Source organism: Rhinolophus sinicus, linkage group LG04, assembly GCF_036562045.2.
Source record: "Rhinolophus sinicus isolate RSC01 linkage group LG04, ASM3656204v1, whole genome shotgun sequence".
Classification (NCBI taxonomy): Eukaryota; Metazoa; Chordata; class Mammalia; order Chiroptera; family Rhinolophidae; genus Rhinolophus; species Rhinolophus sinicus.
This window is the reverse complement of record NC_133754.1, coordinates 176703489-176727951: the sequence shown is the minus strand read 5'-3', so window position 1 is coordinate 176727951 and position 24463 is coordinate 176703489. Positions and strand designations below refer to the sequence as shown.

At 43.1% G+C, this 24463-nt stretch overlaps 1 protein-coding gene and 1 long non-coding RNA gene across 10 annotated transcripts in view; one reads left to right on the top strand and one right to left on the bottom strand.

The window, feature by feature from the left end:
• Positions 1–364: 364 nt before the first annotated feature.
• LOC109447141 (uncharacterized) lies at positions 365–13646 on the bottom strand. 4 transcript variants are annotated; one of them, XR_012495923.1, is made up of 5 exons: positions 13361–13639; positions 13180–13250; positions 10178–10329; positions 6978–7088; positions 365–502 (listed from the first exon to the last, which is right to left on the bottom strand). It is a non-coding gene; the product is annotated as an uncharacterized LOC109447141 (long non-coding RNA). The 4 variants fall into 4 exon arrangements; XR_012495922.1 differs by lacking the exon at positions 365–502 and adding an exon at positions 4475–5945 and having other exon boundaries at positions 13361–13638; XR_012495921.1 differs by lacking the exon at positions 365–502 and having other exon boundaries at positions 5954–7088; positions 13361–13646.
• A 40-nt stretch (positions 13647–13686) lies between these two features.
• CDK5RAP2 (CDK5 regulatory subunit associated protein 2) overlaps positions 13687–24463 on the top strand; it is a 170075-nt gene continuing 159298 nt past the window's right edge. For 5 of the 6 annotated variants that reach the window (XM_074330932.1, XM_019731199.2, XM_074330930.1 and 2 more), the window contains exons 1-2: positions 13687–14024; positions 23631–23698. In XM_074330932.1, the coding sequence (XP_074187033.1) occupies positions 13969–14024; positions 23631–23698 (124 nt within the window). In that variant the 5' untranslated portion in view covers positions 13687–13968. The remainder of the gene's footprint in view (positions 14025–23630; positions 23699–24463) is intronic. The other variant, XM_019731200.2, reaches the window with a different exon arrangement.

Below are 24463 nucleotides of genomic sequence, written 5' to 3'. Positions count from 1 at the left end.
GAGTGGTTGGGAGTCTTTTATTTTTTTAACAGATATCACAGATCATTTAAATTCAATCCACTTCATGAAAAATCTTTGAACCCTTCATTTATTGCTTTTTGTTTTAAGAAGTTCCTTTAAAGAATGTTTTCCACTTTGGGAAAAAAATGCCACATGAAGAAGATTCCCCCTCTTAGAACAAAACAAAACAAAACACCCTGAGGAAAAAAGCACACATCAACATATATTCTTTTTCGTGCTTTTGCTTGTCCTCTCAGATCCATTGGGATTTCCATGAAAATGTTATAGAAAAAACTTGCTTCCTTTTGGATTTCTTTTTCATACATGTAAAAAATTTCCTTTCTGGAGTATAAATTTGAAGGGCCACAACCATGTTCCATGTGTTAATTAAATACCTGGTAATGAGAGTCCATCTTTTTATTATTTCGAGGTACCCTTGAAGATCTGTTTTGACAAAGTTCAGGGGTGTTTAATGGCATGCCCTTTAGAGATCCAAGGGGTACTTTGAAAAAGAAGAAAAACAGAGTCAGGCCTTGTTTTGTACTGAGAGCTTCATAAACTTCAGTTGGTTTATTCAACTTTGGTTGTTGATATTTAAACAGTAAAGCCCTGCTTTTCTAGTCATACAAGAAAACAAGTTTTATTACCTTGTAATCCCACCGTATATACTTATACATGTGGTTCTGTACATGTAGTGCTATGATGTACATGAATTGGGTATTATTTTCAGGAAACAGAATCAGCATGGCAGAAATCAAACTAAGCAAATTAAAATTTCAAGAGAAAATAAATCTACAAATTTACCACAGCACAAGGAAACATTATCAGAAACATTCTTTTTTATAGTTGTAGTCATAGTTTTGATGAAAGTCTATCAAAGACATTTACTAGATTGCATTATCAAAATTGGTTTTATTTATTGTCCATAGGAGTATAAGATGCATGTGTTTTTAAAAATTACACATGCTACATTATAATTAAATTAGTAACTTTAAAGGAATAACTGTTTAGTTACATTAAAAAAGTGAAGCTAAATTCAAAACAACCAAATGTTTTTCATGAGATGATAGTATTAAGAGTATTAAAAGCAACGTTCTCAGTGAATGTTTAAAAAAAAAAATCACAATTTTACCTATGTTAGTTTTTCAAGGCAGTTTTATGAAGAAATTGCAATTATTCTACAGGCTTTCTAACACTTCCACTTACAAAACGAAATCCACCAGACAATGTTAAATTTAGAATGTATTGTCTGCTTGTATTAACAAGTAAGTTTTAAACCTTGTATGTTGAACACCAAACTTCCGACAGTTGCAGAAAAAAAAACCAGGGAAAATATTTTCTTTGTATGTGGTAAGAGTAGGTTTGGGTAATAAAGGAAGTGTTTGGGAGGAAATCTTCTTTTGTGGTTTCCTTTGTGTTGTCAGACCAACTGCTCAAGTTTTCTATGTCAATGTTGTTTTCTTTGCTCTCTGCCCCAAATAAGGAAGAGTGATAGCTTTTCCTTATATTCACTGCCATCCTAACCCAATCATGTTAAACTTCTGTACAATTTCCTGTATACAGGTATGCCAGGTTACCCGATGTTCTCCTTTTGCTGGTACTGTTTTTTGCTGTCTATAACATCCTGGAGAAGGTTTCTTCATTTTTTGTAGCCCCTTGATAAAAAGAAGTTGATGGATCCTTAATTCTATCTCCATTGTGTCGAATGAACACCTCTCTTATTGCACATATTTTGTTGTAAATACTTGTCATTTTGTGTCTTCCTCAGTAGACTCTGTATTTCCTGAAGCAAGGATCATTTATTCTACCTGTAGTATCTGGTCTAGTGCTGGAACATTGTGGGTGCTCAGTAAATGGTTTACAACAAAAGGTCCTAGACAGATGCGAGAGTTGGTATGTGAACTTCTTTTGTGAAGTTTTATAAGAAATCATATTCAGTGGGTAAGACACTTTTTATTTAATAGAGATGTCAGCATATGGGGTTCAGAGGGTCTGAGAAATTCTTGAAATTGTATGCTGTTTTGTTTGTGAATACAAATAATTTGTGTGTGTGTTTTCTGGAGAAAAGTTCCATACCTTTAATCATAATCTCCAAAGGATCTATGATCCCAAAAGGATTAACAACAACTTGGACGGGGATTGCTTTGTGTATTTCAGCAATAAAAACTCTCCTGCTGAATGTAAATTGCTACAGCCTTGATTGAAGAAATCCATTTCTGGGAATCCTTCATCAAGAAATGAGACTTCTGTGCAATAAATGCCTTCTTTTCCCCAGAGTTGTGGATAAAGTTCAAAAAAATGAGGCAAACTCTTGATACTTAACAACAGAGATGTGGCACAGTGCATGCACTTGTTGCGATAACACACAGTCATTGAAAAGAATAAGGAAGAATGATTAAAAACAGAATCAAAGTTGAGTGAAGAAAGCCAGGATGTTTTGAAGATGTGAATGCCGTCCCCCTTCTGATGTGTAGTTTAGAGAAACTCTTACGTGCACCAGGACCCACATTTCAAAGTCTTCATTGAAGCATCATTTGTTACAGCAAAATAATTGGAAACACCCCAAGTGTCTGTCAGTAGAAGAATGTATAAATTGTGGCTTATTCCATATACTTTGAACAAAACTTTATGCAGTAGTTGAAAATGAATGAATTACAACTGTAGACATCAATATGGATAAATCTCAAAAACGATGTGGAGCAAAATGAGTCAGAGAATATATACAATATACTTTTATATAGTGGCCAAAAATGGAAGATGGAATGTGTTGTTTAAAAATGCATACATATGTGCGAAAGCTGTAAAGAAAAACAAGGAAATGATTGATGCAAAAGAGAGCTTTGGAAGGCAGAAGGGGATGCACAGATGACTTTAAAAGCATTAGTAATGTTCTTAAGTAGGGTGTGTGTGTGTGTATACATAGGTTTTCATTGTATTCTTTTTCAAACATCGTGGATACACACACATTTACTCTGGTATATATGTAAAACTTCATAGTAAAACTTTTTAATAGGATATAAATGGGTGAAAACAACATGATTTCAACTGTGTTGGAAAAATACATACAGAAAAGGTTTGGAAGGAAATAACCATCACTTGGTGATCTCTGTATTAAAGGAACAAACAAAACAAATCCACTACATTTTATTTCACAATAGTAAAAAAATTCATCAGGAGGATATGGAATCCCAAATGTTTATATGCACTTAGTAACAGAGCGTCAGAATACGTGAAGCAAAACGTGATGGTACTGAACAGAGAAGTAGGCAAAACCACAACTGTAGTTGGAGACTGCAACCCCTCTCTTAACAACATACAGAACAAGTAGAGCAAAAACCAGGAGGGACACAGAACACTTAAACAACATTACCACCAACTTGACCTAACTGACATAGAACAGTCACCCAATAACAGCAGATATATACTCTTTTTAATTGCACGTGCAGCATTTACCAAGATTGACCATACACTTGGCCATAAAATAAGTCGTAAAAAAAATTTAAAAATATCAAATCACACAAAATATGTTTTCTGACCACCTAGAATTAAATGAGAAATTAGTAACAAATACATCTAGAAGATTCCGAAATGTTTTAAAACTGACATACTTCTGAATAACACATAGGTCAAAGAAGAAATGAAAAATTAGAAAGTATTCTGAACTGAATTAAAATGGAAACACAGCATTTCAAATTTGTGAGATGCAGCTGAAGCAATGCTTAGAGGGAAATGCAGACCACTGAATGTTTACATTAGAAAAGAGGAAAGATCTCAAATCAATGACCTAAGTTTCTACATTAAAAAATTAGAAAAGGAAGAACAAAACAAACCCCGAATAACTGAAGATAAGATGTTATAAAGGTAGGGGCAAAAATAAATGCAAAAGAAAACAATAGAGAAAATCAATGGAACTGAAAATTGGTTCTTTGAGAAATTCAATACAATTGGTAAACTTCCAGCCAGAAGAATCAAAAAAATGTTTAGAGAGAAGACACACACAAAGCAGTATCAGGAATGAGAGAGGCGATATCACTATAGATCCCACGGACATTGAAAGGATAATAAGGGAAGGTTAGCCAATAAATTTGATGACTTAGGTGAAATGTACAGATTCCTGAAAGACACAGACAAGCAAAGCTCACCCAAAAAGAAGGGGATGATCCAAGTAGCTCTGTGTCTATTAAAGAAATTCATTTGTATTTAACAACGTCCCACAAAGAAAACTCCAGGTCCAGATCACACCAATGGTGAATTCTATGAAACACTTAAAGAAATAATACCAATTCTACACAAACTCTTCCAGAAAAATTTAAACGGAGACAATATTCCCAACTCATTCTATGGAACTAGCATTACCCTGATACCAAAACCAAAGACACCGAAAGAAAACTACAGACCAATATCCCTCATGGACACAGACACAGATATTCTAAGAAAATTTAAGCAAATTAAATACAACAATACATACAAAAGACAATACTTCACAACCATCTGGGGTTTCCCCCATGAATACAAGATTGATGTAATATTTAATAATCAATCAATGTAATTCACACAGAGTGAAAAAGAAAAAAAATCATGATCATGTCAGTATATGCAGAAAAAGAATTTAACAAAATTCAACATGCGTTTGATAAAAATGATGATGATGATTATGATGATGAAGAAGAAGATGAGACTCTATTATCAAATTATCTGTTCAATTTGAGGGCTGGGACCGTCTTCATCTTTTACTCCCATTGCCAAGCACAGGCCCTGGTACCAAAAAAAGCTCAATAAACACTAGTGAATTGAATCAGCTGTGTTGCAGTGTTTACAATGGTCGACATGGAAATATAAGTGTACTGCAGTTTGTAGGCTGAGTTAGAGCTAGCCTAAACCAAAAACCAGACTGTTATTTTGGGCAGCACCAAGTCACTTGTAAGGAGGAATGTTTTTGAGTGACCGTTGGACAAACAGCCCAGATTGCCCTGCAGTGGAATGGTGCTGATGAAGCTCATTCCTTCAGGCAGAGTCTCGCGCCCACAGACTGGATGGCATATCCTCCAACATCGAGGCATGTGCTGACCGGGCAGGGAGCAGACTTACTCTGCTAGGTGGATGCTTTTGGTGCTCGCCCCTCCCTGCCTTTATTTTCAGTAGCTTGCAGAACCAGCAGGCTATAGCTCAGCTTTTTAATTTCCCCCAAACATTTTCTAAATGGGCCATTGTTATCTGTAAACAGCATAGCTAGGGGATTATCCAACTTTATTTTAAGAAGGTATTTTTACCAAGAGATGAGATTCTTCCAGACAAGGTTAAGGATAGTAATGGTTGTTTATTAAGATTCTGTTGTAGTTGAGATAATCGTTTTTGGGGTAATTGAGTAAATTGTATAGACTCCAATGGGCCATTAATCCCCAAAGGAATCGTGTGAAATGGAGAGGCCTTTAAATCCTCTAGCAAGGATCAGAGTTTGGCAACAGTGATATTTTCAATTTCCTTCAGGAAAAGTGAAAAGGTAGCAATGTTAACAGGTATTGGCCCTGGGTAAAGAATTAACTTCATTTACTTATAATTACTTATAATCTGTACCTCACTTTTTCGTATTACAAGAGCTCATTAAACCATTCAATTAAGGGTGAAAGTATTAGTTAAGTATACCGAAGAGGAGGCAGAAGTACGCCAGCTAACCCAGGCTAAGGGTTACGTTAGCAATTGACACCCAATTTGGCTGAGTTCCCCAGCAACCAACAACATGGGTCACTTACCCATTGCTGTCTAATTAAAGGATGCGATCTGGAGTATCAACAGAAAGCCTCTTTCACTGAGTTCTGAAAAACAGTAGCTTGTAGTACAGAGAGCATCAGCTTTGGAAGCAGAGATATGGATTCCAGTGCAGGATTCACAACCAGGGGATGCTGGGCAAATCACTAGTCGGTGGCTCTTAGACCTACTCTCCTTGCCTGCAAAAGGAGTAATGATGCCGACCTCTCAGGGTGGCCTTGAGGCTAAATGAAATCTTACATGTGATGTCTACATGCCATGGGATGTCTACAGCACATGCCATGTCCTCAGTGAATACTTCCTTCCCACTCTGCCTTTTATTTAAGAGGTCTTCCATAAAAGCTTTACCAAAAAATGCAGTTATTCTCTAATGAGGGGAGAATTGGATCAGGCATCAGCTGGCTTGTTTTCTGACAAGTATTAGAGTAAGGCCACTCCTAGGTTTTACGTATGTTTGGAATGAAAGGAGATACTTTTCTAAATTGAATTGCTGCTGTTCCTTTGTTCTCGGTGGGTGGCTTGGGGCCAGGATGGCACCCACAGGAGGCTGAAGTAGGTAGCATGCCGTCCTGTAGGCTTTCCCATGGTCCCACAGGATTCCCAAGAGTTGCCATGTTTGCCTAGGGAAAACGGATGAGTAGTGGGTACAGTAGTGCCTCCTTATTTGTGTGTGGTTTCACTTTCTTCAGTTTTAGTTACCTATGGTTCACCGTGGTGCGAAAATAGTAAATGGAATATTCCAGAAATAAACAATTTGTAAGTTTTAAATTCCATGCTTTTCTGAGTAGCATGATGAAGTCTCGTGCCATCAGGCTCTGTCCCACCTGGGATGTGAATCGTCCCTTTGCCCAGCCTACCTACGCTGTATACCATCCCTTGGTCACTTCGTAGCTGTCTTGTTTGTGAAAGAGAGAGAGAGATCACATTCCCAAACTTTTATTACAGTATTTGGTTATGGTTGTTTTGTTTTATTATTAGTTATTGTTGTTAATCTCTTACTATGCCTAATCTCATAGTTAGAGGTATGTATGTATAAGAAAAAACATAGTATATATAGGGTTCGGAACTATCCATGGTTTCAGACATCCATGAGGGGTCTTGGAACATACTGCCCGAGGATAAGGGGGGCTGACTGTACTGTGAAGTGAGGAGAATACAGGCTTCAGAGTCTATACATTTAGGTTGTAATCCACGATCTGTTATAAACTTACAGAGTGAACTGGGGCAGGCCATTGAACCCCTCGCGGTCTCAGTTTTTCCACAGGTACATCCAAGAGATTTAGTTAAATGTTCTCTGTGAGGGCCTTTTCCTCTCTGGTATTCTATTAGGTGGGGAGAAAAAAGTGTTTCAGGTAAGATCATTAATTCTGATTAAGATTTATTAGTTCATTCTTTCACCAACATTTATTAAGTGCCTATTATCTGCTACACACTAAAAATAGACCCTAGGACACAGAATGAAAAGTCCCTGCTCTCAAAAGAACCCAGACACAAAAGAGTGCATACTGCATGAGTCTAGCTGTATGAAACTCTAGAAAAGATCAGTCTTTAATGACAGAAAGTAGACCAGTGATTTCCTGAGGCAGAAGGGTGATTGACGGGGTCTGGATCACAACAGAACTTTTTGGGGTGATGGAAATATTTTATACCTATGCTAATACAGTAGCTGCTAACCTCATGTGGCTATTTAAATATAATTAAGATAAAATCTTGAAAAATTCAGTTCCTCATTCACATTTGCAGGGTTCAAAAGTCACATGCGGTTAGTGGCTACTCTTTTGGACAGTGCAGATTTGGAACATTTCCACCATCCTGGAAAGTTCCGGAAGGTTCTTTTGGGGAGCACTGTTCCACATCGTGAGTGTGGTAGTTGTTGGTTACATGGGTATATAAGTTTGCCCTAACTCTTCAGAATGTATACTTAAAATGGATGCATTTTATTGTATGTAAATCATATCTCAATAAAATTGATTTAAAATAAAGTCCTGCTCTCAAGGAGCTCCCAGTCTAATAGAGGAGACAGCCAAGTTAACAGACAGTTACAGAGCTGTGTGAGCGCCATCAAAGAGACAAGCCCAGGGTGTCCTGGAAGTCCAGAGGTGGGGCAGCTATCCAAACAGGGTCCCAGAACTTTCTCTTAAACTGTGGTTGGAGGAACTCTGGGAATTAGGCCGAGAGGGGGAAGGAAAAGTATTTTAGACTATAAGAACCATTAGCATAAAGAGTTCCTTTGGGTGAGTTAGAAAAATATGCCCTTTGGAGTGGACTCGGCTTTGGGAAGCAGAGCATGGACTGGATTTCAGCCTCCCCCTGCTTTGGGCTGGGTGTCCTCATGCAGGGCACAACCTGTGCAGTGGAGTGGCCTGCCAGACAGAGGGGAAGGCATGTGCAAAGGCACACAGCCTTACAGCCATCCCTTTGAGGAAGCAGGTGCTACGGCCACTGACCTGTGGTTTTCCTCCCTAGGTCCTCACCTGCTCTTTCAATAGAAATCCACTGCGCTTAAGTGACAGGTAAGTTTACACCCTCTCTTGCAAGTCACAATCAAGATGTCGGTGCTTTTTTTAATCTGCAAAATTTCCAGACAGTTGATTGAGTCAATTACCCTTCTTTGCCTACAACTACTGCTGGTTTACATATTCAAATGTGCAGCTGGGAAGGGTGCTCAAAAGGTCTTGGCACGTTAGGATAGTTTTCCCAATAGCCTTTGACTCTCTTCTCACCAGCTTCTGGGTTTAGATGCAAAGGGATCTGGCCGTGGTACTGAGGAGGATCAATTCAGGCCGGAGGATCTCGATTTGGGACGAATCTAGGCTTTCTGTAAGTTTCCAAAAGTTCAGGAGTGCCAGTTTTGGGGAATTCGGAAATTAAGGTCCAAATTCCTTTCTCCGTCACTGGATTGCTGTATGACTTTGGGGAAATCGGTTCACGTCTCTTGAGTCTCGATTTCCTTATCCGTAAAGGATAACGACTTTCTCTGAATTGCGAGAGAGCATGGAGGGATGAAGAGCGTGATATGGGCTCTGTAGATGGTGTTGCATCAAACGGCTATTTTATTTCTTCTGGCCTTAAAAAGTGTGGAACTAGGGCCCATACGGTGTGTACAGGTTTCTGTCCTCGTCTGGTAGGGCATAGCTCTTGCTTGTAAAACACCTTTCTCCAACCCTCAATCAGACTGACTCGATCTCTTCTCTTTGTGCCCCTTGAATCTTACTGTTATTTGTCTTATAACAACAAAGGGTTTTAAGATGTTTTACTTTGATTTATAATTACTTATGTGCACGTTAACCAGCTTCTGAAGGCAGGATACCGGTAACTCCGTGAAAGCCACCATGGCATAGCAACTAAGAACACGGGCTTTAGAATGAAATCTGGGCTCAATTCCCAGCTTCACCACTTAGCAGCTGTGTGGTCAAGCAAATCCCTTTCCTCTCCGAGCCTCAGTTTGTCAGCTATGAAACTGGAGCATAATCAGTCCATTTCATATGGTTATTTGTGAGGATTGAATGTAAAGTTTGAACAGTGCCTGGCATATAGAAAGAGCTCAGTACAGGGCAGCTAATACCAGTTATTCATGGGCTGTCAGTGCGGGTGGGGGTGGGGGGGTTCAACATTGTGGTCTAATGCACTGAGTTACAAATAAAAAAGCAAACCCAGAACGTTGAACTGGCAGGTCTAAGGTGACATCATGTTGATGAGTGTTACCCTCTCTAGCCCAAGAATCTACATGCTGTCACCTTATAAGGGGGCATTTCTCATTCCTTTTCCCATCTTGAGAAAAGTCAGGCCTGAGTGAATCTGACTATTGAGTACCTATGATGTGCACAGCCTGGGGCTAGATGTGGGGCCTACAAGGCGTCACTGGCTTAGTACCCAGCATGCTCTGGAGACGACAGTGGGTACTGACTGGGCACTGGTCCAGGATGCTGATGGGGAGGCTGGCTGGGGGAGTTCTTAAGAGCCAGGGGCAGGGTGGTGTGCTAGGAACGCTGCTGACCTGGGGACACGACAGACCTGGGTTTGAATCTTGGCGCACCTATGTATTTGAAGGGCAACATGGGCAAATCTAGGACAAATGTGTAACAAAAGAAATAATGATAGTAATGGATTATAACCCATAAGATAAAGGAAGTGTCTACAAGTCCATACTGATGTAAATAAACAACTGAATAAATGGGGGAGATGAGAAAGCTCTTCCTTACATTAGAATTGTAACTAATAAATATAGAAGGCATGATGAAAGTAGGAAATCACCAAGGGGCAAATACCACTGTAGTCATTGTTTTGGGTAAGAATTATCAATAGATGATAAAAATCAGTGGGTGAAAATTTGATGAAAAACAATACATTTATATTGTCTCAAATATCGCCCCCAAGATTCTTATTAATTATAAGAAAATAGTAATCTTACCGCACAGAATCTTGGCAGATACCGTCTTATCAAGAGATTGGGGTTAACATCACCAATGCGTGAGACATCTTAATACCACCTGGCTTCTGATACCCTGAGAAAGGCACAGTGGCACGTGTGTGTTTTTCTTGCCAAAAGTGCATAATCCCAATCTAATCATGAGAAAACACCACATGAACCCAAATTAAGAAACATGCGATCAAATAACTGGCAAGAACTTCCATAAAGTTGTCAACGTCATGAAAGAAAGGAACTGCCACAGATTGGAGGAGAGTCAGGAGACATGACAACTAAATGCAACATGGGATCCTGAGCCAGAAAGAGGACACTAATGGGAACACTGATTAAATTTGAATAAGGCCTGTAGTAAATCATATTGCACTAATGTAATTTCTTAGTTTTGACAATTGTGCTATGGTTATGTAAGATGTTAATATTTTGGGAAGCTGGATGAGGGCTCCACAGAGGATTCTTTGCACTATTTTTGCACCTTTTTTTCTAAGTCTGAAATTATTTCTAAATGAAAGGCTAAAAAAAGAAAGAGAGAAAGAAAAGGGAAGAGTGGCCTTTGGCAAACCTCTCCTCTCTCTGAGCCTTAGTTTCCTCATCTGTAGAACAGGGCAATAATTCCAGTCTACCTCAGAGCGTCACGAGGATAAAATGAAATAGTGCACAGCAGCGACGTGTATGTGTTGACCCTGTAAAAAGGTATTCTTGCTGTTAGTAATGGCAGCTCATGTATCTTGATGAGATGCTTGAGCTGCTAAAACTTCAGGAGGGTTCTACCCTAATGAGAAACATCTGTCTGCAAGCTACTTCCTCCCAGCCATTCAATATGACCTTGCTCAAGGAAATAATAATGCCAGCTTTGTGGCTGGGTGGCTGTTGTCAAGGAGATGGCGCCAGATAGCCCAGACAGCTGGTGGTAGTGACGTCACCTCCAAGCTTGGCAGAAAGAAAGGCCATGGTGAGACAGAGACGGGGCAAAGGGCTTCGTCCCTGACCATGAAAACAGGAAAAACAACTTCCCAAATAGCCTATCCTTTGTACGATTGATTCTATTTTCAGTTTCCAGGTTCACTAAAGGGTGTAGCACACCATCCAGGAACACCGTCATTTGCCGAATGGGGCAATGGATTAAATAAGGAGAACTCTATTTCTTTACAGTTTCCAAAGTATCTAATAGGATACTGCAACTATGTGAGCTCAGCATTGTCTGCCCCATTTGACACGTGGGAAAACCAAGGAGGAGTAAGCAGAAGGGACGCCAAGTCACAGAATAAGTAAGTTGCAGGAGTTTCTGGAGTGAGAATCCAGGTGCCTAGACTTCCAGTCCTGCATTCATTACTGCCCACACTAAGATTCACCTTGTGGCCGCCTTGAAGCAGTTGCCCAAGGAGTAGAGTCTGGCGAACACGTCTCTGAAATTCTGTTGTATGGATGTAGACATCACCTCTTAATTATAAATTCTAAAGTGGAGAAAAAGAAACAAATAGGGAAGACAGGCTGTCTGAAACAATTAGGGTGTTGGTGTTGAGAGGACCTGACCTCAAATCCCAGCTCTGCCACTTACCAGCAGTGAGACCTTGAGAAAGTTCTTTTTACCTCTTTTAGCCTCAGTCTTCTCGCCTGTAAGTGAAATGGGGATAATAGCGCCTACTCCAGAGGGCTGTGGTGATGGTAAAATGAGGTGGTACATGTGACATGCCTGGCACAAGTGGCACATAAAAGATGCTCATATCAATACGTAAAGTCCTCTTCCTTGTTTTCTTTCTCAAGAGCTTTCGCCTGCATGATGGAAAGTTAGTTCCCCCATCTGGGAAGTGATGATTTGTAACTTAGCCTCCTTCACCAGAACAGAGTTGCTTGTGCATTAGTAGAAATCACCTCCAGAGCTGGGAGGTCCTGAGACATCCATCCAGCCCAACCCTGTTATTTTACAGATGTAGAAACTGAGGCCCAGAGAAGAGGGATGGTCCGCCAAAGATCACAGAGAGTTGGTGGCCAAACCAGGGTGGGAATCCTGACACCCCAGCTTCCTTGCTGTTGGACATATGTAGTCTTGGGAAGAACTGTTGGTTTCAGGGGTTCAAGGATTGCCCCTTCCCTGGGGCAGGGCATGCGGTATGCTGCAGGTTTCTGCACACTCTCTCAGACTGTTATTATATTGCTGATTCTAGGGGTGGTTGAAGATCTGGGGAAGCAAGAGGGACAGGTGTACACCATCACCATGGGCTTTGTAGGTGTCACTACTAAGGTGGTGGTTGGTGGGGCGGAGGGAGGGAGGGAGGGGGGGGAGAGAGAGAGAGAGAGAGAGAGAGAGAGAGAGAGAGAGAATGGGATTCATGGGATCATCACTGACTGAGTTACTAAAGGTATCTCAGGTCATTCTTACATCATGACAAAAACCTTGCAGAGTAGGTTTTAGCCCCATTTTCCAGATTGAATCATTCCTTCAACATATATATTTAAACACCTGGTGGGTGTGATAGTTGTGGGAGATATAACAGTAAACAATTCGGAATACAGTCTCTGCCCTTATGGAGCTTCCAGATTAGTGCAAGAGGAAGACATTAAAAAAACCCAAAACGCAGAAATTGTTATACTTGCAAAATGTGGTAAGTGCCACGAAGGAAAAACACCCTTGCTGAGATTATAAGAAAGGACTTGATTTACATTCGAGAATTAGAGAAGGCCTCTTTCGGGAAGTAACACTTAAATTGAAGAATGAGGAAACTGAGGGTGAGGGTGGTCTTATACATGATTGTAGGGAGAGTCACCATCTACCCACTTGCCCATCTTTTCCAGATATTTTCATCCTGGGCTTTCCTGGTAGCAACCTTGAGATTGGGAGACAAAGGTTGAGTTCACTGGCCAAGTTCTGCCCCGATTATCCAGGGGTGTGGTGATGCCTCTGCTTTAAGGAAGGCAGCCAGGGTCATGCAGGGATCCCTGATGCAGCTGGCAGGAGCCACAGATCTGGGTTGAGGTGACAATCTTACCGTGCATGACTTTGGGCGAGTCATTTCCTCTCCGTGTGCCTCAGTTTGCTGACCTCAGGTGCGTTTGAGCCCTAAAGGTAATAACGAATCATTAGGCGACAGACTGGATAGTAAGTGCCGCTGACCACTTGGCTCACAGGAAGGAGCTTATTTGTTTCGAACTAAGTGTACAAGTTACTACCTGAGTTGGGATTCTACAGGTTGGAATTTTCTAAAGCGAAGCAGCACCCGATTATCTGAGTTTCAAGTCAAGGCGGACGCCTTTTGGAAGCGCACACTGTAAGGTTCGGGGTCATTACCCTAGAAAAACACACACCCCAGGTTTCACGAATTCTGAGCATCCGAGGGGCTGCATTCCTAACTCCCGCTTAAATTAACGGACCCGGGCCGGCTTTGCCCTCAGCAAAGATGGCGCCTGCCCTGCCGCGGCCTGGATACCCTCACAAAAAATGGCAGCCGGGCCCTCCTTCGTTCGGCTCGCGGGCCCAAGCGCGGGCGCTCTGCCCTTTGTTAAGATGGCGCCTGCCCGCGCATCCCTGCCCGGCTTCGGGCCGCCGCCGGTCGGCTTCAGCGAAAGCTCCTCGGTGACCCCGCCTCGTTTCCGTAGGAAGAAGCGCCGGGAAAGATGGCGGCGGCTGCGGTTTGAATTCCAGCGGCGCCGCCAGAGTCCGAACAAGAGCCGGATTGGAGGGGGCGGGGACCTGGGGAGCCCGGCGGGTCGCGACCGCGTGGGGACCCGGCGGTGCCGCTGCCACGAACACCAGTGCTGCCCCCTCCTCTGTGTCCGTGATGGACTCGGTGTTGGAAGAGGACGTCACGCTCCCCGGGACGCTCAGCGGCTGCAGGTGCGGCCCGGATTTTGGGGGTTCGCGATCACCGGGTCGGGGTTCCCGCTGTTGAGGGTTCGATCCAGCGGAGACTTGGGGTTTGCTCTTGAGGGTGTTTGAAGGTTTGCAGACAGGGGCGGTGTGCAAGATGGGTTTCTTGGGGGTGCGGGGCGCCTCCTTAGGGACCCACCAGCTGCTACTGAGTAGGGGGCTGGGGGTACGACCTGCACCACACCCGCCTGTCGTATTTCGGGACACACGAGGGAGAGGATGTGAGGGACAGGTAAGGGATTCTCCGAAAGAGCGGGAGGAGGGGGACCTCTGAGAGTGGACCCTTAGTGGAGGCTGGTTGGGGGCAGGACCGGGGGTTTGCTGTCATTATGGTGAGTGTAGTTGGTCTGTGCACACTTTGCTAGGGGGTCACATAGTGGCCACCAAGACTGAGGCAGAGGTTAAGAACCTTGGCTGGAGTTGAACAGAATTGCATTCAAGTCCAGCCCTTTAAACTAACTAGCTGTGTGACCTTGGTAGAGTGGCTTAGCCTGCCTCCTCGTCTGTAAAATGGGGCTACTAGTAAAATCCACCCAACAGAGTCGGGGTGAGAGGTAAAGGAGAAGGTGTCTGCCCCTGTCCAGCAGTTTGCTTGGCAAGTGTAATGCCTGGCACATAATCAGTGCCTAAAAATGGACTGTGTTGCCGCCGTCATCGTCAGTAGTAATACAGAATGGGGAATAATGGTCGAGAGAGAGTGGCCTCCCAAAGGACCTGTCCAACGAGGCAGTTGGCGTCCACATTGCTGGTGGCACTGGTCTCTCTCCTTCTGGCAGGAAGGCCTGACAGAGCCGGGCACTGCCCCAGGGCCAGGGCCCTTTGGTTGCCCAGGGCTCCTGGTTGGACAGTGTGTAGAAGGACGCAGAGGAGAGCCTGACTGAGAATCCGCAGTGTTTATCCAAATCTGCGAGGGACAGGCCGCTTCTTTTAGTCAACAGACCCTAATTGAAAGGGTGACCATGTTATTTGTTGTGTAAACCCAGACGCTTTTAAGAGTGAAATGGGCACAATTAATACAAATGCCTGGACAGCAGGCATAAACAGGTCCAATCATGGGCAAACCTGGACAAATGCTTACTTTGTTTATTGAGAACCTACTGTGTATAAGGTCGAGGTCGAGCAGGCCCTTTGCAGCTCCTGCCTAATTGGATCCTGTGGCAGCTCATGTCCCTTTCTCTTCATCTTACTAGACTACCCAGATATCTTGGGGGACGACCTCTCACCTGATTGTCATATTTTCCTTCATGCCCCTAATAGTCCTTTATACCACAGCTTGAAAGCTCTTTCTAAAATGTACATCTGATCCCCACAGGCTGTACTTTATGTTTAATGCTTCTCATGGCCGTTAAGATAAAGTCCATTATTCTCTCAGACAGCTTTTCTCATCTCAGTGCTAGTTGGCCAGACCTAGCTGGTGGGTTTCAATCCCAGTTCTGCCATTTATCAATCCTGTGGCGTTGGACAAGTCACTTATTCTCTGTGAGCCTCAGTTTTCATCATCTGTAAAGTGGGTGAGTCTAAAAGGGTTTTAGCCCAGTGTCTGATCCAGCAACTCAGCAGATCATCAGATAGTCTCCCTTCCTTCCTCTCCCTGACTTCGCAGGACCCAGGCAGGGGCTGCATACATTCCTGGCAACTAATCTCTTACTTACCTGCTCAGACCCTCCCCGGCTCCTTTCCAAACTCAGGGTGGAGTTCTTTAATGCAGCTTTCAGGGTCCTTCCTAGTCTGGCCCACCAACTTCACAGCCTCCTTGGTCCTCCCTCTCCCTACTCTGTCTCCTCCCCGGGCTCACCTGGCTGCCAGACTCTTTGTCATGAGTGCCCTGTCCTTTCTTACTTCTCGGCCTGTGCACTCGCTGTTCCTGCTGCTTGGCTTGCCCTCCCTCCACCCCTTTGCCATATTAATGCCTACTGTTTTTCAGGTCTCAATTTAGATGTCACTGTGAGGAAGCCTTCACTGACAGTCCCGCATCCCACGTGGGTCCTCTGTACTCTTCTAGCCACCCCATCCGTCACTGGCCCTATTGCAGCCCTTGTTCACCTCACTGGATTTACTGACTAGCGCTGTCCAATAGAAATATAATTGAGCAACATATGTAATTGAAAATTTTCTAGTAACCACATTAAAAAAGTAAAAAGAAACAGGTGAAAATAACTTTAATAATATATTTTATTTAACTCAGTATTTCCATATATGATCATTCTAACTTGTAAACGGCAAACTGTTATTAATGAGATAGTTTATGTTCTTTTCTGTCTTACTGACTCTTTGGAGTCTGGTATGTATTTTACACTTGCAGCACTTCCCAGCTTGGGTTACCCACATGTCAGGTGCTCAGTGGGCACACGTGGCCGATGACGCTGGTATTGGACAGTGCAGGTGTGCAGTTAACTTGTCTGTCTCCCGGATTAGACTCTGACCTATTTGTTTACGAGCAGGGGCTGCATTTTAATCATCTTTGTAGCCCTAGGTCCTGACCAGGTATCTGGCTCATAAATGGGGTTCAGTAGCTATTTGTTAACGCTGAATAAAAAGCGATCTTTTTAGGTGACAGTATTATCCCCTTTTCACAGGTGAGGGCCGTGAGGCTCAGGGAGGTGGATAGTCTGGGCTCCACAAAAAGTACATGATCAAGCCAGGATGTAAATCCAGGCCTACTGACTCCAAAGCCTGGCTTTCAGTATCCTGTTTGGCTTTCCAGTTAGTTCTCTGAACCATTCTGAGAGGATTCTGGAGGATTCCACGGAGCTGCTGGGACTTGAATTGGCCCTTAAAGAACGGCAGAAATGTTCTGAGAGCCAGGTTCTCCATTAGGTGGTCACATGGAAGAGAAAAATCCCTAGAATGAAGTCACCTTGTCTTCTGCTAATATGAGTACTCTCGTGCTTGGTAATTTCCAAGCCCCAGTTTTAGAGACTAAACTGGAGTCCAGTTTGTGCTCAGACTTCTGTTGAATTGGGACAGTGTGCATCACTCCCTCCAAACCTGATCACCTGTGGGTGCCCCAAAGAGCTCCAGCCCTGTGAGATTTAGGCCCAGATTCCGGCCCCAGGAACCTTGCCCAAGCTAAGGCCCTTTGTAAGCCCTGCCTGGTGGTGGTCAGAGAACCTGTCTGGCCCATCAACTTCACAGCCTCCTTGGTCCTCCCAAAAACAGTAGGCATTAATATGGCAAAGGGGTGGAGGGAGGGCAAGCCAAGCAGCAGGAACAGCGAGTGCACAGGCCGAGAAGTAAGAAAGGACAAGGCATTCATGACAAAGAGTCTGGCAGCCAGGTGAGCCCGGGGAGGAGACAGAGTAGGGAGAGGGAGGACCAAGGCGGCTGTGAAGTTGATGGGCCAGACTAGGAATGACCTCTGTACTCAGGATGACTGTGCTTGAATCCTGCTCCCACCAGTTACTGGCTGTATTGCTTGAGTAATTCACTTAACCCTCTGAGCCTCAGTTTCTCTTCAGTGATAATATCTATTTTATTGGGTATCTGGATGAAGCGAGATTCTGTATATTAAGTGCCTGGCTCCTACTAGGGAGCGCATTGAATGTTAGCTGATTTTGTTATCAGATTCTACTGTTTCCTGGACAAAATCCTCTGTGCCCACAACCCTGGATCCATCCCTTTGTTTTCATGCCCAGGATTCTGCCTCTCCCTAACTATGAGCTTCGTAAGACCTAGGAAGATTCTTCACCTTCATCTAGGTTCCTCCATTACATGGCCATTAAGAGTTTACTGTCTGCTATGGGGCAGACCAAAAAAGAAGTGTTTTCCTATAGGTTTGTATTTTCCTAAAAGTGTGTACTTTCTCAGGCAAAGAGTGCCTTTATGGAATTTTGCAGAAGGAGGTTGAGGAAGATGATGGTGGAATGAGATTTCTAGTGAAGGCTTGAAAGCTTGAGCCAAGGCTGACCTTGGATTGGGGGTACCCCTCAACTGTGAGGTTTGAGGAGAGCACTCCTCGTCACCAGTGTAAGCTCGTGAGGGCAGGGAGCGTGTCTGGCTTGTAACCCACTGTATCTTTAGACCTGGGACCGTGTCTGGCGCATAGTAGAGGCTCAACAAATGTGTACTGAATGAATCAATTTTGTTCAGTCTCTGAAAAGATAAATGCCATGTACACATGGCCTTCATATTTAGTAGTGAAATGCTGCTTTGTAATCACTGAAAAAGTGCACTCAGTCCATTGGCACAGTCTTTCTGGAACACAATTTGGCATTATCCGTTAACATTAAAAGTGTGCCTGGTGTTTTTATGTTTTTGTTTTTTAACAATTTTATTGAATTATAATTTATATGCCATGAAGTTCACCCATTTAAAATATACTGTTTAATGATTTTTTAGTATATTTACAAAGTTGTGCAACCATCAGTATAATCTAATTTTAGAACATTTTCATCATCCAAAAAATTGTGCCCATTAGGCATCTCAGTCAGCTGGGTACCACAGACTGGGTGACTTGCAGACAACAGAAATTATTTCTCACCATTTTAGAGGCTGGAAGTCCAAAATCAGGGTGCTGGCATGGTCAGGTTAGTGAGCCCCTTACCTGGGTTGCACACTGCTGAACCCTCCTTGTATCCTCATGGGAAAGAGAGTAGAGAAGACACTTTCTCTCAGCTCTTATAAGGGCCCTAATCTCACTCATGAGGACCCCACCCTTATGACCTCATCTAACCCTAATTAGCTCCCCAAACCCCACCTCTTAATACCATCACATGGGGAGGGGAGGGTTTCAACATGAATTTTGGGAGGACACAAATATTTGGTCCATAACACTCCCCTTTCCTGCTTCCCCCTACCTCAATCCTAGTCAATCGTAATCTACTTTTTGTCTATAGATTTACCTATTCTGGACATTTCATATACATGGGATCTTACAGTATGTTATGTTTTGGGAGATTCATCCATGTGGCACCATGTGTCGGTACTTCATTCCTTTTTATGTTTGAATAATATTCCATTTTGTATATGTACCACCTTTTGTTTATTCATTCATTGGCAGATGACATTTGGGTTATTTTTACTTTTTTGACTATTATGAATAATATTGCTATGAACACTTATTTGTATAGAAGTATGTTTTCATTTCTCTTTGCATATATACCTGGGAGTGGAATTTCTGGGTCACGTATTTATGCATAATTGCTGGGTCACACTGTATTTAACATTCTGAGGAACTGTCCAGCTCTTTGCCAAAGTAGCTGCATCATTTTATATGCTCATCAGCAGTGTCTGAGGGTTCCTATTTCTCCATAGCCTCACCAGCACTTATTCTTGTCTGTCATTTGGTTATAGCCGTCCTTGGAGGTGCCATACGGTATCTCATTGTGGTATTGATTATTTGCATTCCCCTAATGACTAATGATGTTGAGTATTTTTTCATGTGCTTATTGGCTATTTGTATATTTTCAAGTCCTTTGCCCATAAAAAAATGTGACTATGTTTTGATCCAGCAATTCTACTTCTTATCTATCCTTGAGAAATCCTCATGCATGTGCATGAGACCTGTATGAGGATATTTGTACAGTATTGTTTGTAAAAGGAAGAACTTGGAAACAAATTGAATTACATCAGGGGATTGGTAAATACAGATCCTTTCAAAAGTGTCTTTTAGACTGTGACCCATTGGCAACTCATGAAATTTAATTTAGAAGGTCGCATCCAGAATTTTAAAAAATGGAATAGAACAGAATAGAAAACATTTCAAGAATTTAGGGTAATATATTTACTTCTATGGGTCATGGGCAATAAAAAAGGTTGAAAAATAATGCTGTAGAAATATTGAGGTAGATGTATTTGTACTGTCATGAAAACATTCTTAGGATACATTAAGTGAAGGAAAGGTGCTGCAGAATAATATATACAGTTTGATTGCATGTATTTATTTTTAAGCCACAAAATAAAACTCTCTATGTATATAAATATGAGGTACGATAAAAAAATACGGTGAATGTTTAAATAAAAAAAATTTATTACAATAAAAGACACATTGCCATTAATCCCCCTCAAAATACTCCCCCTTGCTTTGAACACAGCCCATCGTTCATGCTACTTTCTGAAGCCGTTCTGGAAGTCCTCTTTTATGAGTGTCTTTAGTTGCACTGTCATGGCTGCCTTGATGTCCTGAATCAATTCAAAACATTTACCTTTCATGGTAATTTTGACTTTGGGGAAGAGCCAGAAGTTGCACGGTTCCAGATCCGGTGAATAAGGTGAATGAGGACACACCGTAATGTTTTTATTTGACAGAAATTGCCATGTACCAGAAGCCATGTGTGACATGGAACTTTATCATGATGGAGGATGAACTAAAGACACTCATGAAAGAGGACTTCCAGAACTGCTTCAGAAAGTGGCGAGAACGATGGGATAAGTGTGTTCAAAGTGAGGAGGAGTGTTTTGAGGGGGATTAATGGCAATGTGCCTTTTACTGTAACAATATTTTTTTGTTTAAACACTCACCATATCTTTTGATCACACCTCGGACTTAGACAAAGGTCTGGGAGGATACATGTCTTGCTGATAACAGTGGTTACCTCCTAGGAGGAGATTAAGACAGGAGTGAGGAGTAGTGTGAGAACTTCAGGCTTATCTGTATTTTTGTGTTTACAATATTACTTCTCTAAGAATAAACAACATAGAATGACAAATGAATTATTGAAGACAAACAAAAGTGTACTTGTTGGTGTAATTGTTTCCTGAGTGTGATGTCCAGTCCCTCCCATGGCTGTCTGCCCTTCAGCAGTGAAACGCTTAGGCCTTGTTGGGTCTGTGGCGTGAATGGACAGTTGTTGCTGCCATATACAGGCCCAGAAAGGGACTGTTCCTTTTTAGTGGCTGCAGAGCAAGGTAGGAGGATGAGGGGGCAAAGCTCAGGTGAGTGTCCATTCGTTTCCTCAGCAAATAGTTCTCCACTTGATCGACAGCAGCTGCGTGGCTCTGCGCTGCCCAGCACTCACTGGCACTCGCTGCCTTGGTTCATTTGGACCTCGCCACAGCCCCCTCGCGGAAGGTGTTAGAGGCGCCAGGGTGGTGACGCGGGAAGAGCGGGGGCTGGAAATCAGGCCAGCTTGGGTTGGGCAGCTGACGAACTGTGCCGGGCCGCAGCTTCCTCATTTAAACAAATGGCAGCATTTAAAAATTACCACCTGCCACAGAAGGGCTGTGGTGAGGTGTACGTGGGAGGCTGCCTGTCCTGTCCCACGTGTGGGCCCACTCAGCGTGGGCGCCCTCCAGGGTAGGTTTGTTAGTTAGGAGTATGCTGGATTTTGCTCTCAGCTTTGCTGCTAATGCTTTGTGATTTTGAGCAAGTAAGTCCCTTCCCCTTTCTGGGCCTTACTTTCCCCCATCTGTACCATGTGAAAACCACATCTGAGTCGTCTTCCTTTGCTTGCATAGTTTTGATTTCTTGGGGGGCTCCATGAAGCCCCAGCCTTCGTTCCCAGGCTGAAAATGAGTGATCGGAACGGGAAGAGGGAGCTGCTTAGCGCTGGAAGGGTAGCTGCAACCGACTGGGTTGTGCGGATGACAGACGCATAGCGTTTAGAAAGTGGGTAGGTAAAGCCCAAGTGGAAATTTGGGAGGAACCAGACAGGAATTTCTGCATTGCATAGTGGTTTCTTCTGAGAGTTGGGATGTCAGATGTCATTTTTCAAACTTTAGTGTTTGCCTCTCGGAAACTTGTCTAAGACCAAATTCTTTGGCTTTGCCTACCAGGTGGTTTTTAACCGTGATTGATCTTGGCTTGCATAATGGATGGGCCATTTCAGCCAGTGGGAAGAATTCAGTGGCTGTGGTGGGGAGAACCCCCAGATTGCGAAGGCAGAGACTCGACTGGAGCCTACGCTCAACCAATAACCTGGTGTGTGCCCTGGGCCTCTGGACCACCATCTGCAAAAGGTGGTGGTTGAACTTGATTTTAATTTTTAAAATTCAGTTTAGAAAATGGAGTTCGTGGGGCGGCCGGTTAGCTCAGTTGGTTAGAGCGCGATGGTTGTAACACCTGGGTTGCCGGTTCGATCCCCACATGGGCCACTGTGAGCTGTGCTCTCCACAACTAGATTGGAACAACTACTTGACTTGGAGCTGATGGGTCCTGGAAAAACGCACTTAAATAAATAAAAGCTTTTTTTAAAAAAAAGAAGAAAGAAAAAATATGGAGTTTGTCCTTTCTAGTGATGCTTATTGAAGGAAATGGAGACTTACACAAAATTAGAAAGGAAATATCTCTCATTTTCCTACAAATGATGATTTTTAATATTTCCTTTGTCTCATTATGTGTTCGTAGCCCACCTAATTTCCAAGAAACATTTGAGGTTAGTTTAGTATATATGTTTTTTTCTTAATTGAGGACAGAGTCTACTTAAGTTTTATTCAGTTATCTTTATAGCGGACACATTTTATGTATTCATTCTGTTGATGTTGGAATTTAATGATATTCAGTTTTTTGCTTGGCCCTCATCTTGGAGGTGCATTCCAACTTTAAACTTTGGTGATCAGGCAGAATTGTCTTGGGACCAGAATGGATTTAGACTTAGAAGAAAGAGCAAAGTGCCAAGAAGTCAAGCCGAGCCTCCACCAACTCCTAGTTTACAGCTTGGGACAGGGAGGTTTCACTGGGCTCGGATTCTGGACTTGGTTCTCCTCCCAACTGTCATGTGACTGGCGAGGCCCCTGAAATGATCTGGGTCTCAGTGCCTTCCTTTGAAAAATGTGTGGCCCCTCAGGGAATTGGGTAGCGCTCATGATGGTAACTTATAAATTATAAAGCGCTATAAGTGTCAAGGTGACAGTGATATTTTGCTCCCATTTATGGGGTCCCCACAGTATGCCAGGTAACCTTGCTGGGCACTTTGTGTCTTGTTTAATTGTCCGTTACTCTGTGAAGTAGCCGCACCTCTTCCTTCACAGCTGAAGGAAACAAAGAGGTACGTCGCAGAGCTGAGAACAGAATCCAGGGAAGTGTCTTCTGGGTTAAGCCACACCTCCTTTTATGGTTTCGTGTTCTGTCAGTGTCACCAGCTCTCCACTGAACCCGGTTTTATAATTCTCCTGGTAAAACTTTTTGGATCAGTGCATTTTGCATTTCGACATTCTTAAAGCACCTGGATTGGTGCCTGATTCTTGAACGCGTACTTTTTGGTTGTGGTAGGCATATGAATAATAGTAATGACAAAAACAATGGATGTCACTTATTAAGTGTTTATGTAATTAACTCATTTAATCTTTGCAGCTAGAGCCGTACCCCCATGTAACAGATTCAGATTGTGAAATTCAGAAACTTAAGTAGCTTAAATTCGGCACCGTGCCTCTGTACGCGGCACACAGAGCACTGGTGTGAGTGAATGAATGAATGAGTGAATGACCGCCGGTGCTGAAGGTCACTTGGCTGTTAAGGGTTGGAGCTAGCACTCAGCCCCAGAGCTTGAGTTCTTGTCGTCTGCACTGCATGCCTCCCAGGCAGCTCAGCTGTTGGTCCCTGGTTGGCCTGATGGTTGTCATGTGCAGTCTAGGCACTCTTCACAGTCTCTGTTGTTCAAACACTAACTCATCTCTTATGCACATGTTCTCTCCTAGTGGCCTTGTTCCCAAGTTACCCGATGACCTGCATGGCGTCAGCCCTGGTGCTGGTTTGGGAAACGGTGGTAAGTACGCACAGCCGGACGTTCTCTTGAATAAGAAAAGGGAAGTAGAAACCAGACCACGAAGGCCTGGAGGCCTTGAGCCTCGAACCGGGCTCTGATGTCCCTGGGGCCTGGCTGGGTGCTCACAGTAGGTGCTCAGTATGTTATATGCATGTTGATTAGTTACTCACCTCCTTTCATAAACACCAGACTAGAGGACTTGATGTCGTTCAGGCCATATTTCCTGAGTTTTCTTTCTTGCTGCCAAGCTTGGGGATCCAGTCAGTGTTTGCTCAACTGAATGCCTGCACGGAGCCTGGACGTTGAATTGATGGCTAAGTCAGGCACAGAGGATCTCTGTTCCCCACTGCTGAGTGGCGGGAGGCCCAGGAGAGCTGCTGTCTGAACTTTTGTGTGCCAAGGTCTTCCTGGCAGGCGCTGGATGCCATGTGCGTTCTGAGGCCCAGCATTCCTACACAGGCTTGCCCTTTGGAGACAAATAGCTGGTTAGCCCACAGGAGACGGCGCTGAGTAAATAAGCAGTCTATTGTGGTTAAGCTGGATTATGAAGAAAATTTCTGCTTTGCAGTGTGGATTTTGCTAAGCGTTCTTCATAATTTTTGTTTCTGAAAAAAGTGAAAGCTATCATAAGTATCTGTGGAAAGTGCTAATAATTTGACTTGTTGAAATATCTTAGCGATATTTTGACTTGTGTATTTTCCTCTTCCCCAAAGCAATGAGATATGTGCAGAAGGAAGAAGTTGTTAGAGCAGATCTAAGTGCCAC